Raw genomic sequence first — 12634 nt, 5'->3', positions numbered from 1 at the left:
ATGAGATAGAAAACCTCAAGTAAAAATTTTGATTATTTTTCCCAAAGCTTCAACTTGGACTTTGGATTTCTAGCTATGGTTTTAATACTTTTTCCCCATTAAAAAAAAGTTTATCATTTAACAATCAGAAAATGTGATTTGGTTTGTTTGAGGGCAAATGATGTCACTTCGTTGATGAAAGTAAACTATGATTCCTCAGTTGCACCTTCTTGCCCAAGTAAGTTGACTTTATTTAAATGAGAAATTAATTTTTTCCCTATGGATTAAAAAGTTAACAGTTAAAATAGTAAGATCTATTACTTCTGTATGAACATTATTAAGTAAAGGATGATTCATTTTGACCATCTTTATTCAACTCTTATTTGGTGGGAATCCGGTTTTGCTTTTCTGTGTTTGTTCTTGTCCTTTCTGGTTTTCTTATCAGCAGGAAGTCCTTCTAGGGCATGGGTAAAGTTCTCACCTTCTGTAGGATGAAGTCATCCCATCTGTGTGTTGCTCACAGATTTATTTCATGACCCTGAGCAGCGCCCTATATCCAGGCTTTATTTCTTCAATAACCTCTTAGCTCTCTGCATCCTGGTTTGGGTAACTGACATTTATTTTCACTTTGATATCTGAACTACAGAGCCTACCAGTGGGATTCTTGCTGGGAGAGATGCCAGGCCACTTCTGGCAGACTCCATTGGAAGGCACCAAGTTGAGATTAAAAAAAAAAAAAATCCTGAAAGCTGCCTGAATCTCTGCAGCAATCTCATGTCAACATGAACTCGACATGAGAAGCATTTTATTTTAGGAAGGTGGGACTTATTCAAAATGTGGGTATTCAGTAAATTTGAAAGATAAAAGAATTGTCAATTTTCTCTTATCCCATGCAGACCGTCTGTACCACCCCTACTGCATGCAGTGAGTCCTTGAACATCTCAGAACTGATGGACTCCAGATGGAATCACAATGTGAACTTGCTGGCCATAGCCAGTCTGCCCTTGACCTCATGCATTTTTCTAGCCCCATGTTCACCCAGAAGAATCTGTAGAATAATGAGGCTATCAACCAAATCCACAGGCCGGAAAAAATCCGTCAAACATTCACTTCAAAGACTAGATCATAATTTGAAAAATGCTATGTAAACAGGGAAAAAAGAGAAGGGGTGATTGTGAGCTGCTAGCAATTAGGCACTAATTAGGTTCTTGAGTTGAGTAGCTGCTGCACCATAGGAATGCCACTTCCATCTCTTTCAAATGTATAGGGAGTCCTTAGACTGAGGGTTCTTAGTGAAAGTGAGCCACAATTTGCAGACTGACTTCTACTAAAGAGGTATCATAAATATATCCAGATCTAAGCAGCTAACTGAATTTCTCAATTTCATTTATAGTTAACAGTCCAATTCAGTAGAAAGCACCCAGTATGTCTCTCTGATTCATCAGTGTATCCATGTGTGGTGCATAATAATTGTGCAGGAAAACCAGATAGTATTGAATAAATTCATTATGTATGTTAATACTCATGGAATCTGTTTATTGTCGAATGAGTTTATTGTCATTTATTTTATCAAGTGAAAAGTATGCACATTCAGAGAGTTTAGTAGTACTTTCTTTGAAGATTAGTTCTTACAGCCAAGCCATGTAAATATAAAACCGGTAATGGAGTAGACAGGTGGTTGAGAAGCCTTCAGAATCTGATGAAGGTGTAAGCTCCTAATATCAAGATAGATGGGCATTTCACTACATAAGTTTCTTTTTACTTGCAGAGCCTCCCAGAGTTACTGTGATGCCCAAGAACCAGTCTTTCACAGGAGGGTCTGAGGTCTCCATCATGTGTTCTGCAACAGGTTATCCAAAACCAAAGATTGCCTGGACCGTTAACGATATGTTTATTGTGGGTTCACACAGGTACTGGGTTTGTATCATGTTCCTTGTTTTTATTGAATGAGAAAAGTTGATGAAATTTCTGAACTGAGAGAATCTAACCAAATCCGTAATATTAAAGGAGGTTTAATGAAAATCCACAGCTTTTACATTTTCTGAACAGATTTGGAAATGTCAAAATATAATACAAACAATAACTTTATAGAGTTTGAGATTATTAAGCCTTTAATTCAATAGCTAGAACAAGTGCTTTCCAATACTTTAAATTGTACACATAGCACTTGGTTTAACACGAGCCATTGAAAGGGGATAATAAAATTTCTGTGGGGGAATGTATCATATAGTTTTAACAGATCTATTTAAGGAGTTATTCTGGGTTTTAGTGGGGAGTGGTGCACAGAACACAAAAGAAGCTCTATTACAGTGTGTGCAAGGCTTTCTTGGTAACTACTGCCACTTTTGCCATACTGCATTGAGAGCTATTTTATTCTCCTAGGCACTTCTTAAAGACATTGGATCCTTTCATGCTCATAAGGTAATAAGTGTGTGGAACATAAGCAACAGTTTCCAGCTGTGGGCTTTCATTAATCTGGGTTTGGCATGAAGTGGAGTAGGTATGATCCCGCAAGCTGAGCCGGATTCTATTCCTAGACTCATCATGCACACTGCCTGAGTGACAGGATGTATTGCATCTCTCAGGTTTTCCTTTTCAGGAACCATTGAGCATGGTAATTCATCACAACAAGCAAAATTGCCTGGGTACAAATTCCAGTACCTTTGTTGAATGACACATCTTGACTTTGGCCAAGTTATGTAACCTCTTTGCTCATTTGTAAAATGGAGACACTAAAATTGCCTAACCCACTGGGTTGTGAAAATAATTGAAAATGATGTTAATAATTGTAAAGCTCCTGGAGCAATCCTTGGCACATGGCCAGTATGTTATGTGCTATTAGTAGTAATAGTAGTAGTAGTAGTAATAGTAGTAGTACAACATCTCTGCTTGTGAAATGACAATGTTAATCATTTCTACAAATAGCACCAAAACATAACTCTAAAATATTTATTATTATTATTATTATTATTAGTAGTAGTAGTAGTAGTAGTAGTACTAGTAGTAGTGATAGCACTATATCTCTGCATGTGAAATGATGATGTTAATCATTTCTGTAAATAGCACCAAAATATAACTCTAAAATATTTGATAGGGAGGTGCTGTAGTATTTTGATTCTATTATTATGGTATTTTCAATTTCTCTTTGCTTTTTATTCACAGATATAGGATGACCTCAGAAGGTACCTTATTTATTAAAAATGCAGTTCCTAAAGATGCAGGGATCTATGGTTGCCTGGCAAGTAATTCAGCGGGAACAGATAAACAAACTTCCACTCTCAGATACATTGGCAAGTATAATCAGTTTAAAAGGCAATTAAAGTAAGATGAATATCTTTTCAAACAATGTAAAAGTACATTCCTGAAAATTAATATTAGGAATAAGTTATACCTAGCATTATAATTTATTATTCACATCACATACTGATTAAAGAACATATGATAATTAGTTCAGGTTAAAAGTTCAAGAGTCGAATAACTTTATTAATCAACAGAAATTAAAGGAGCTTCCAGATTTTGAGAGTTCCAGATTGTCTACAGAATTCTATTCTTCCAGGATTCACTTATTCTTGGCATTATGTCACTTTCAAATAATAAATTCCATATCCTTTCTAGCTTATCTCAACTTCCATTTTTTAATATTCTACTTATATTCAAAACTGTGAGCCAGGGTGTGGTGGTGCACGCTTGTAATCTCAACGTTTTGGAAGGCTGAGGCAGGAGAATCATAAGTTCAAAGCCAGCCTCAGCAATTTAGTGAGTCACTAAGCAACTTAGACCCTGTCTCAAAAATAAAAAAATAAAAAGCTTTGGGGATGTGGCTCAGTGGTTAAGCACCCCTGGGTTCAATCCCTGGCGTACCCCCCCCCCCCAAATAAAGTGTATCATATTATTTTCACTTTTATTCTATAATTTATTCCCTCCAAACTGACACATTTATTAAAGGTATACTTGTGACAATTATTTGTTAGAATATTTCTATTAGGTCATTATAATTAAATAAAAGAGATAAGCATCATATGCTCAGTGTCAGGCTATAAACTTGAATAATGAACGACCACATATCCACCAGTTCCCTCTCTCCCTCCACTTCATTCATAGTAAGATAGTAAAACTGGCAGAGCAAAGGGATGTTTTAAGTGTCAAAAGTGTCCTAAGTCTTGCTGGGATTGTGGCTCAGCGGTGGAGTGCTCGCCTAGTTTGGGCGGGACCCGGGTTCAATCCTCAGCACCACATAAAAATAATAATAAAAAAAAATGTTGTGTCCACCGAAAACTAAAAATAAATATTTAAAAATTTTTCTCTCTCTCTTTCAAAAAAAAAAAAAGTGTCCTAAGTCTTGAACCTGAGGGCCTGGAAAGAGGTGATCTCGTTTATATATAGAAATGAGGAAGGTACATGTTAAATTTGTAAAGGATGGTGGGCTCAGGTTTAGAAATGGTCACAAAACATCTGGGTGGAAAAGGAATAAACACATAGGAATGTAGAATAAGTGACTGACATGAAATTCTATATTGCAGAAACAGATTTTAATTCATTCGCCTAGAAATCAAAATATTCAACACATTTTGTTTTTAACAGATTAAGCATCTAGAGTATGCAAAAATGCTGTGCTGGTGCCTGGAGTGTAAAATAAAGGAATGCCACAGTACCTTGCCTTTCAAGAGCTTGCATGATAGGAGTGGATACAGAAAGAAATATAACAAATTAGACAAGTGTCGCTGTGTGAGGTTGGCATGGGGGAGAGTAATTCCGACTGGGGAATTTGCAAAGATTTCTCAAAGGAGACAGGATTTAAGCCCAGTCTGGAAGAATTAGTGGGATTTGAAGAACTGTGGCAAAGGGCATTTCAGAAAGAGAAAACAGCAAAGGCAGGAAGATAGATAGTAGGTTCTGTTTGGGTTGCCAGTGTAGATCTGTGAGGAAGGGTGAAGATGCTAAGGTTACAATGAAAACTGAGCACCAATGTATGATTTTTGAAAGCCGAATTATGGAGGCAGTGGGAATAGCTGAAAGTTTTCTAGCAGAGGAGTGACATGTTCTTTGAGTAGTGAATTCTTACTTGTATTTAAAACTCTTGTCAGTTGAAGTTTGGAAATCCTAACCTGTCTGATTAAGAGAAAATGTGTGCGTGATCTAGCACTTTTGTCAACAGTGAAACAAACAAACCTAAGGACAGAAGTGTATTGGAAAGCCAAGGAAAGAAATGTAAAGTATATTACACAACATCTATATATAAGCATGACAGGAAAAAGTAGAGTCTAAACTGAGAGACTGTATTTACAGATGCAAACTTTAGTCTTGGATGCAAGTCCTATCTCTGTAATTAGACATAACTATCCTTACAATTGCATAGAAAAAGTTATTAATAAATTCATCTGCAACTGTATTATCTTCAGGTCTTACTTGAGCCACGTCAGTCTTATCATTGTTCCTCTTTTGACCTTATTTTTATTGCAGTTATTCCTCTGTCCCTTTAGTATTATTGCTGTAAGATGTATTTGGCTTTCCAAACCTTTTATTTTTTTACATACTTTTTTTTCATAAAGACCTTTCAAATAATTTCCTGAATTTTTGGACTGAATTTTATAATAATTATTTTATGTTTTAAGTATTATTTTATCTAATATCCTTTTTTACCTTAATAAATGATCTTTTCAAAATGCACATCTGTATGTTCATGCATTAGAAGAATTTCTTTCTGATTGTTAACATTGAAATTACCACATGCACTTAAATACTGTTCATTTATTAATTAATTTCACGTAGCAAACATAAGCAAGGTCCATGTGGTATTGGGCTAAATGTTAACTATTTGAATGCTTGTTTTTTCTTTTCTTTTTTCCAGAAGCCCCAAAGTTGATTGTAGTTCAGAGTGAGCTCTTGGTTGCCCTTGGGGACACAACAGTTATGGAATGCAAAACCTCTGGTGTGCCTCCACCTCAAGTTAAGTGGTTCAAAGGTACATTTCTTAAGCATGTTCATGTCTGGTTCACTTAGTTTTGTTTTCTTTTTTTAAAAAAATGATTTGTTAAAATTTTGTTTTGGTGTGTGACATAGCAGCCCCATAAAATGTGTTTATGATCTCACTAGAGACAATAGTTCACAATTTTGAACTCTGAATTTCAGGATTTGACATCTGGTATGGATTACAGGACTGTGAAAATCAAAGCAGGAAAAGTCTGCCTTTGCTAATCCAGCTGAACATTCTCTTTGTTAGTTTAGGATTGTTTCCTGTAGAAAATCGTCCAAGAATATTCAGTTAACATTTAAAATAGCTTCACTGATTTTAGTTCACTTTTCTTAGATATGCTAGCTCCTACTACTAATGAGTTTTCTGGATTATCAAGGATGGTTTGTATAAAGTGCTCACCTAAAGACACACGTTGAGATTTATAGAGAATTCAAAGACAAAAGAATGCATCGTTCAGCATCATTGTGCATCATAGATGCTTATATCAAGTACAGAAACTATCTATTTGCATTTTTAACTCAAAGCTTATACCTCTGTGGTTGTATAATGACAGAGCAATAATGTGACGCTTGGCCTTAGTGAGAAGACACTTGGATCCTGGTCCAGGTTCAGATGCTGACAGTAGATAACTGTGTAAAAACCCTTGCTTCTGCTTCTGTCTCAGTTCTCCAATTCATGAGAAAAGGAAGAAAAAAAAATCCTGCAAACACCCTAACAGGAAGGTTGCTAGGATTATTGAGATGCTGTTTGCAAAATATTTTTTAATCTTCAAATGAAAAATGCTAAATAGTACAAAGCACTATTGTTGTGATTCTGTTTGTTAAATCATAGACATTCCCATAGCAACAGGTTGATGTCATAATCACAAAATTATGAATTCACCTCGGGTTCAAACTCTTGGGGAACATGAGGTGAAAAAGAAAGGCTTTATGTGGAAAACAAATATTTTTAAAATAATATAAAACAAAGTGAGTAGGGAAATCAGGAAATAATGCCATTTTCATTACTTTCTATGTTAAAAGATTAGTAGTCTTTATGTTGTTCCTGATAAGAAGACATTTCTGAATTGAGGCTCCTTAATCAGGCTTATTTAAATTAACATAAACTAATTTTATTTATTTAAAATACTTAAATCTTTGAATTATCAAGTGAAATAAATATCAATTTTAAGTTCCCGTTATAATTAAATAGAACTAGAAAATTTGTTAGGGAGACAGAATTTTAAATGTGATTCAGTAGTTTTATGAGGAAAATAAGAATGCGACACAGTATTAGGATGTGCCGATTTCTCTGCCTGTATATAGTAGAATCACACAGAAAGTCTTTTATTCTCCCCAAATAAGGCTACTGTCCTGAAAAACTTGTTTTTATGTCTGTTATGTTCCCACAAATAGCTTGGAAACTAAAGGAGGAGGTAGGGAGCCAGGCAGCCACCACATGGAAGGTTCTGGAATTCACCGATTAGTTTTTTTTCCTCTCAGCCTTAGATATATTAGTCCAGTAGGTCCAGTAAATAACATTCCATTTCCCTGCCCAAGTTATGAGCCAACAGAGTTAGCATATGGGTATTAGATACTGATAGATCGTATTGGAAGACAAGTTCCCAATGCTTATTAACCATCAACAGAGCTTCCCTGAGCTTTGGGATCAAGCCAGTGTATCCTCTGACACAGGCAGGCAATTCACTGCACAAATGAGAATCGGGGATACAATTAAAATCAAATAAAACGACATGTGTGGTAAAATATCTTTAAAATTAGATTTATTTATCCAAATTGGTAGTCCTTAAAATGTAGTTTGAAATCTGTAGGGGTTCCTCACAATGTTTGCAAGGGATCCTCAAGATCAAAACTATTGTTATGATAATGTTAGGATGTTATTTGTCTTTTTTAACTCATTGTCTTTAGAGTGCATGGTGAAGGTTCTGGAGGCCGCGTGGTGTGATATCCAGTGAAGGGAATGCAGAAGCAAATATGAGCACTCAGCTGTCTTCTATTACACTCGACATTAGACTTTATGGAAACTTGCAAAAAAAGTGAAACAGTGCCATTGTGCTTACTAATTTTCTCTTGTTTTGGAAAATATTATTTTTTCATAAATACATTTGCAATATTAAAATATGGATTCATTATAAAATAAGTTAATACATATGTTTTTAAATGTCTCAGTTCAATTTCTAAAAATTAAAATGCAAATAAGTATAATCCATATTAGCAACAGTTGATTGGCATTCCCAATAATTTTTAAGAGTGACTTAGGGGTCTTGAGATACACATATTTGATAACTACTTAATCATCTACTATTTGAATGGCTCTTGTGCTGAGGATAATGACCTCTCCGTTAGTCATTATACCCACCGAGGCCAGGGCTGAATTTAAATCTAGCTGAAAGAGAACCTTTCTCAGTAGTAAGGACTGTTAAATTTTACAACAAATTATCAGGAACATTTATGTAATTTTTGATGTACCTAACATTCTTCAGTCTTATTTAATATTTAAACTTAATAATTCCTATTTAATTTCCATTTGAAAGGTTCTATATTTATGGCATCTTAATAATTCTATAATTATTTTTTCAGTAACTATTTTTTCAATGGAGATCAAGAAAGGAGAGTATCAAATTCAAATTTGATTAAATTAGTGTTTTCCAATTTATATTTTTTGTTTCATGACTAGTGTTTTTAAATTTTATTTACTTAAAAAAATTTATTTGTTCTTTTTAGTTATACATAACAGTAGAGTGTATTTTGACATATCATACATACATGGAGTATAACTTCCCATTCTTGTGGTTGTACATAATGTGGAGCTACACTGGTCATGTATTCATGTATGAACATGTATGAAAGTTATGTCTGATTAATTCTACTGTCTTTCCCATTCCCATCCCCCCTCCATTCCACCCTGTCCATCTGGTGAACCTGCCCCCACCCCCCCACCAATTGTGGGTCAGCATTGCATCCACATATCAGAATACTTGGCCTTTGGTTTTTGGGGATTGACTTATTTCACTTAGCATGATTCATGACTACTATTCTTTAAACATTTTTATTTTGAAAAAGGGCCACTAACAATAGGTCTTTATTTTCATCCCCTAATGAAAGTTATGTCCTCAGAAAAATAGGGGAAAAGTAAATTCCAAAAGCCTAAATGTGTGTAGTCCAAACATTTTAATACTTAATGAATAGCAGGGTCACGTTGCATCCTTCTTTGGTGGGAGGAAAGTTTATGTCAACATCATCTGCTTTTATTTATGAAAATTTCCCAGAGGCACACAGACACAGCTTTAGTTTCTTCTATCATTCTTTAGTGGTATATAGTAGCAAGCTTAAAAGGATGATTGGGGGTTTTAAATACTGGAATGCTGGAAAATACTTCATTTTTGGCACTGACGGTTGGTTGCTAATGCATTTTTTTTTTAATTTAGAGCTCCTTTGACCTCCCCTCCTCCGACAATTTTATAAACAAGGAGAGAATTGGCTGTTTCTTGTCCTGAGTCTGTTGATTGGTGCTGTTTTGCAGTGTGCTAGAGAATTACTAGCTCCTGGGCGCTCTTTGCAAACAGTTATTCCTATGAACTTCTTTGTTCTTTTTTGCACAGAAGAGTTAGTTCTATGGTTTTTGAACCCAGGGCCCATGGCTGGTTTGTGACATTTTGAACGGTACCCTTTCAGACATGACATCTGGGAATGCCATGAAACCCTAAGAGCAAGGGCTCTCAAACCTTCTGGATGTTTTCAGGGTCCTCACATGTTTTATGTCATTCTTTACAAAACAAAGAAGATGTAGACATTGGGCTGGCAATAAATATCTAGTACCATGTACTCTTTTATGATGCTAGTTGTTCTGATTAATTTCATTCTTTGGAGAGGAGACCTCCTGGAAGAAGGGAAGCATAAGAAGTTTAGCCTAAATTAAAATTTAGTTGAATCATTGTTTGACTTCAAAGAGGAGAGGTTCTGGGGATTTTGAGGGACTACAGGGGCAAATGGCATATGGCGCATGGCATAACCCAGAAATAACTGGTTTCTTGGTCCATCTTGTTTTGATCCTGAGCTCTAACTCAATATGTAGTTCTGTCTCCCACACATTAGATCCCTGCCTTTACTCCCCAACCCCTATATCTCCCACATCAAGATTTTTAATGAATACTACAGATTTCTTTTCTCCCAGAAGCTTTCCCCTAACCTCTCCAGCCAGCTGTGGTTTCTTCCTCCTCAGCCATCCTTAGAATTTTCTCAGCAGCTCATGCTTCTCAAAGACAAAATCTAACTGATAGCACTCAGCAAAACAAAAACCTGTGCCTTAGCTGAACTAAGATACCTGTAGTCTCTCAGGTGTTTCCTGGGTAGCTGAATTGCATCCTGCCACAAAGATGGCAGAAACCTCTTTCAACCTTCATCGTCTTGTTCCCTTCTTACTATCACAGGTGCCAGCACTTGGCAGTTCCCCAGCATGTCCAACAGTTCATTCTTATTTAGGTACATATACAGATATAAGTAGTAAAAAAAAAATTGTACACCGTTCATTTCAGGGCCTGATTTTAGACTCTAGGAAGTGTCTATGTTGTGCAAACCAACTTGCATTTTGCTTTTAGAAATTCTGCAATCAAGTTTATTCAGAAGTTTTGAAGTCAAACCAATAGCTGAGTAAACTAGGTAAGTACTCCAGTGTTTAATGTTCTCCACTTTGTTTTGACTTAGGAGATCTTGAGTTGAGGCCCTCAACATTCCTCACGATTGACCCTCTCTTGGGACTTTTGAAGATTCAAGAAACACAAGATCTGGATGCTGGTGATTATACATGTGTAGCCATCAATGATGCTGGAAGAGCAACTGGCAAAATAACCCTGGATGTTGGCTGTAAGCATCTGGATCTGATAGACAAATTTGTTTTGAAGTTATATTCAATAAGTTTTAAATAATTTGGTAGAAACATTTGTCAGAATGGCTAAATCGGAGCAAGCATTTCAGATTATTGATGGAGCAATGGTAGTTGGCATTCACTTGGTGCTTTCTATGTTCTATTCATTGTAGTGAGAACATTTCATGCTTTATTCTATTAAACTCTCACAAAAACCCTAAAAAGAAGACGCCATAATTATGTCTTTGTCTATTATATAGATTAAGGACACTGAAACTTGGGAGAGTAAGCATCTTGATCAGGCTGACAGAGCTAGGGAGAAGCTGAGCCAGGATATTTGAACTCAAGTTACCTGACTTCAGAGAATCCAGATTCTAGTATATCATTTTCCTATCAGAAGTCATCCATTCTGCCATCAGATTCCTAAGTATTAACATCTGGAGGCCAGAAATTAGGCTTTGTCCCTGGACCATAATTTGGAAATGTTGATGACAGAAAGGTAGCAGATGGTCCTTTACCTTATTATTATTTTTTAATTCACTGGCAATTAGCCCCCAGTGTATTAAAAAAAGTACTGACTACAAATAATTGTCACTCATTATAATGTGGTGCATGACAACAATCTTTGAGTTACTCAAGAAGTTTGTTTCTTCCTCCTCCTTTGTCTGTTGCACATTTTCAAAAAAAAATTCTACACAATATGGTAAAATTTGAAATAAAACAGAACTCGTTTTACATAGAAAAGAACCTGGCAGCTTAATTTTCACAGATAATTAAGCATTTGTATCTCTTAAAACTTATAATTTTAAGAAATGTCATATTTTATATGTTCAATTATTCAATATATAATGATTTTCATGCCGAAACTTTTTTTAAAACATAAATTAAGAAAGTGCATTAAAAAAAAACATTTAGTTCTAAGTTTTTAAATGAAAATTAAGGCCCTGGATGCTTGATATTTTACTTCATGCAAACTAAAGTTTGTCCTCCTGGGAATTTTTATGATCCCCTGACCCCTGGGCTGTCTGGTGAATGAACACTCTTCATTCTTGGTGATTATGCTCTTGGGGAAGAATCGACAAAGTTGGAAATGACCACAAAGGCCACCATAGGATCTGTCCAGGGCACTGCAACATATGTTTTAATATGACTAACCTCTGAGATTTATAAGAGAAATACCTTAGAAACAAGATTGCAATTCCAAGAAATACACTGATTACAGCATTTCAGGTGGAACATTTTCTAGTTCCACTTCTCCCTCCTTCTTGTGCAAATATTTCATATATACCAAACATTTTTATAGTTTTCTAGAAGAATGGACAGCCTCAGTTATTATTCCCAATGAATAGATGATGACATCCTTATTCTCTTCAAAGTTTATAGAAGGTCTGAGAATCTTACACTTGCTTCTTACTTACTGCCTTCTTGGTCATTTTTCACCTTCTAGACTTCCCAAGTCCTCTCCATTGTGTAGTGATCCACCATGTCAGGGATGGGGCTGCCTGTGCTGGGCAGCTTGTATTGAGTTAGGAAATGTCCCAACTGATATTTCATATTTATGCTTCATTCTGTAAACTGAACTGAACTGTGTTTTATCTTTATTCATATACAAGATCCTCAGTGTCCTTGATCCTTTCTAAAACAATAGACTTCTCAAATTTTATCCCAGTAATTACCCTGATAGAACAACTAGCATAAACTTAGTTATTTGCTTACTGTAACCTTGACCGTTGCTAGCAATTGCCCAATAACTTAGTACTAAAGAGAAACATTTATGTTTCTCTTTTTGCCTTAACTTTTTTCTTACTCACCATTAAG

General features: G+C 35.6%; 1 protein-coding gene across 2 annotated transcripts in view; it reads left to right on the top strand.

Moving 5' to 3' along the window:
* Positions 1-12634, top strand: part of Hmcn1 (hemicentin 1) — a 385362-nt gene that overhangs the window by 178015 nt on the left and 194713 nt on the right. The window contains exons 12-15 of one of the 2 annotated variants that reach the window (XM_027934946.2): positions 1748-1889; positions 3142-3269; positions 5828-5941; positions 10657-10815. In XM_027934946.2, coding sequence (XP_027790747.2) covers positions 1748-1889; positions 3142-3269; positions 5828-5941; positions 10657-10815 — 543 coding nt within the window. Of the gene's footprint in view, positions 1-1747; positions 1890-3141; positions 3270-5827; positions 5942-10656; positions 10816-12634 lie in introns of those variants that run through there. The other variant, XM_071600213.1, reaches the window with a different exon arrangement.

Source organism: Marmota flaviventris, chromosome 12 (genome assembly GCF_047511675.1).
Source record: "Marmota flaviventris isolate mMarFla1 chromosome 12, mMarFla1.hap1, whole genome shotgun sequence".
Taxonomy (NCBI): Eukaryota; Metazoa; Chordata; class Mammalia; order Rodentia; family Sciuridae; genus Marmota; species Marmota flaviventris.
Note: the sequence above shows the minus strand (reverse complement) of the source record. Positions and strands in the feature narration are given on the sequence as shown.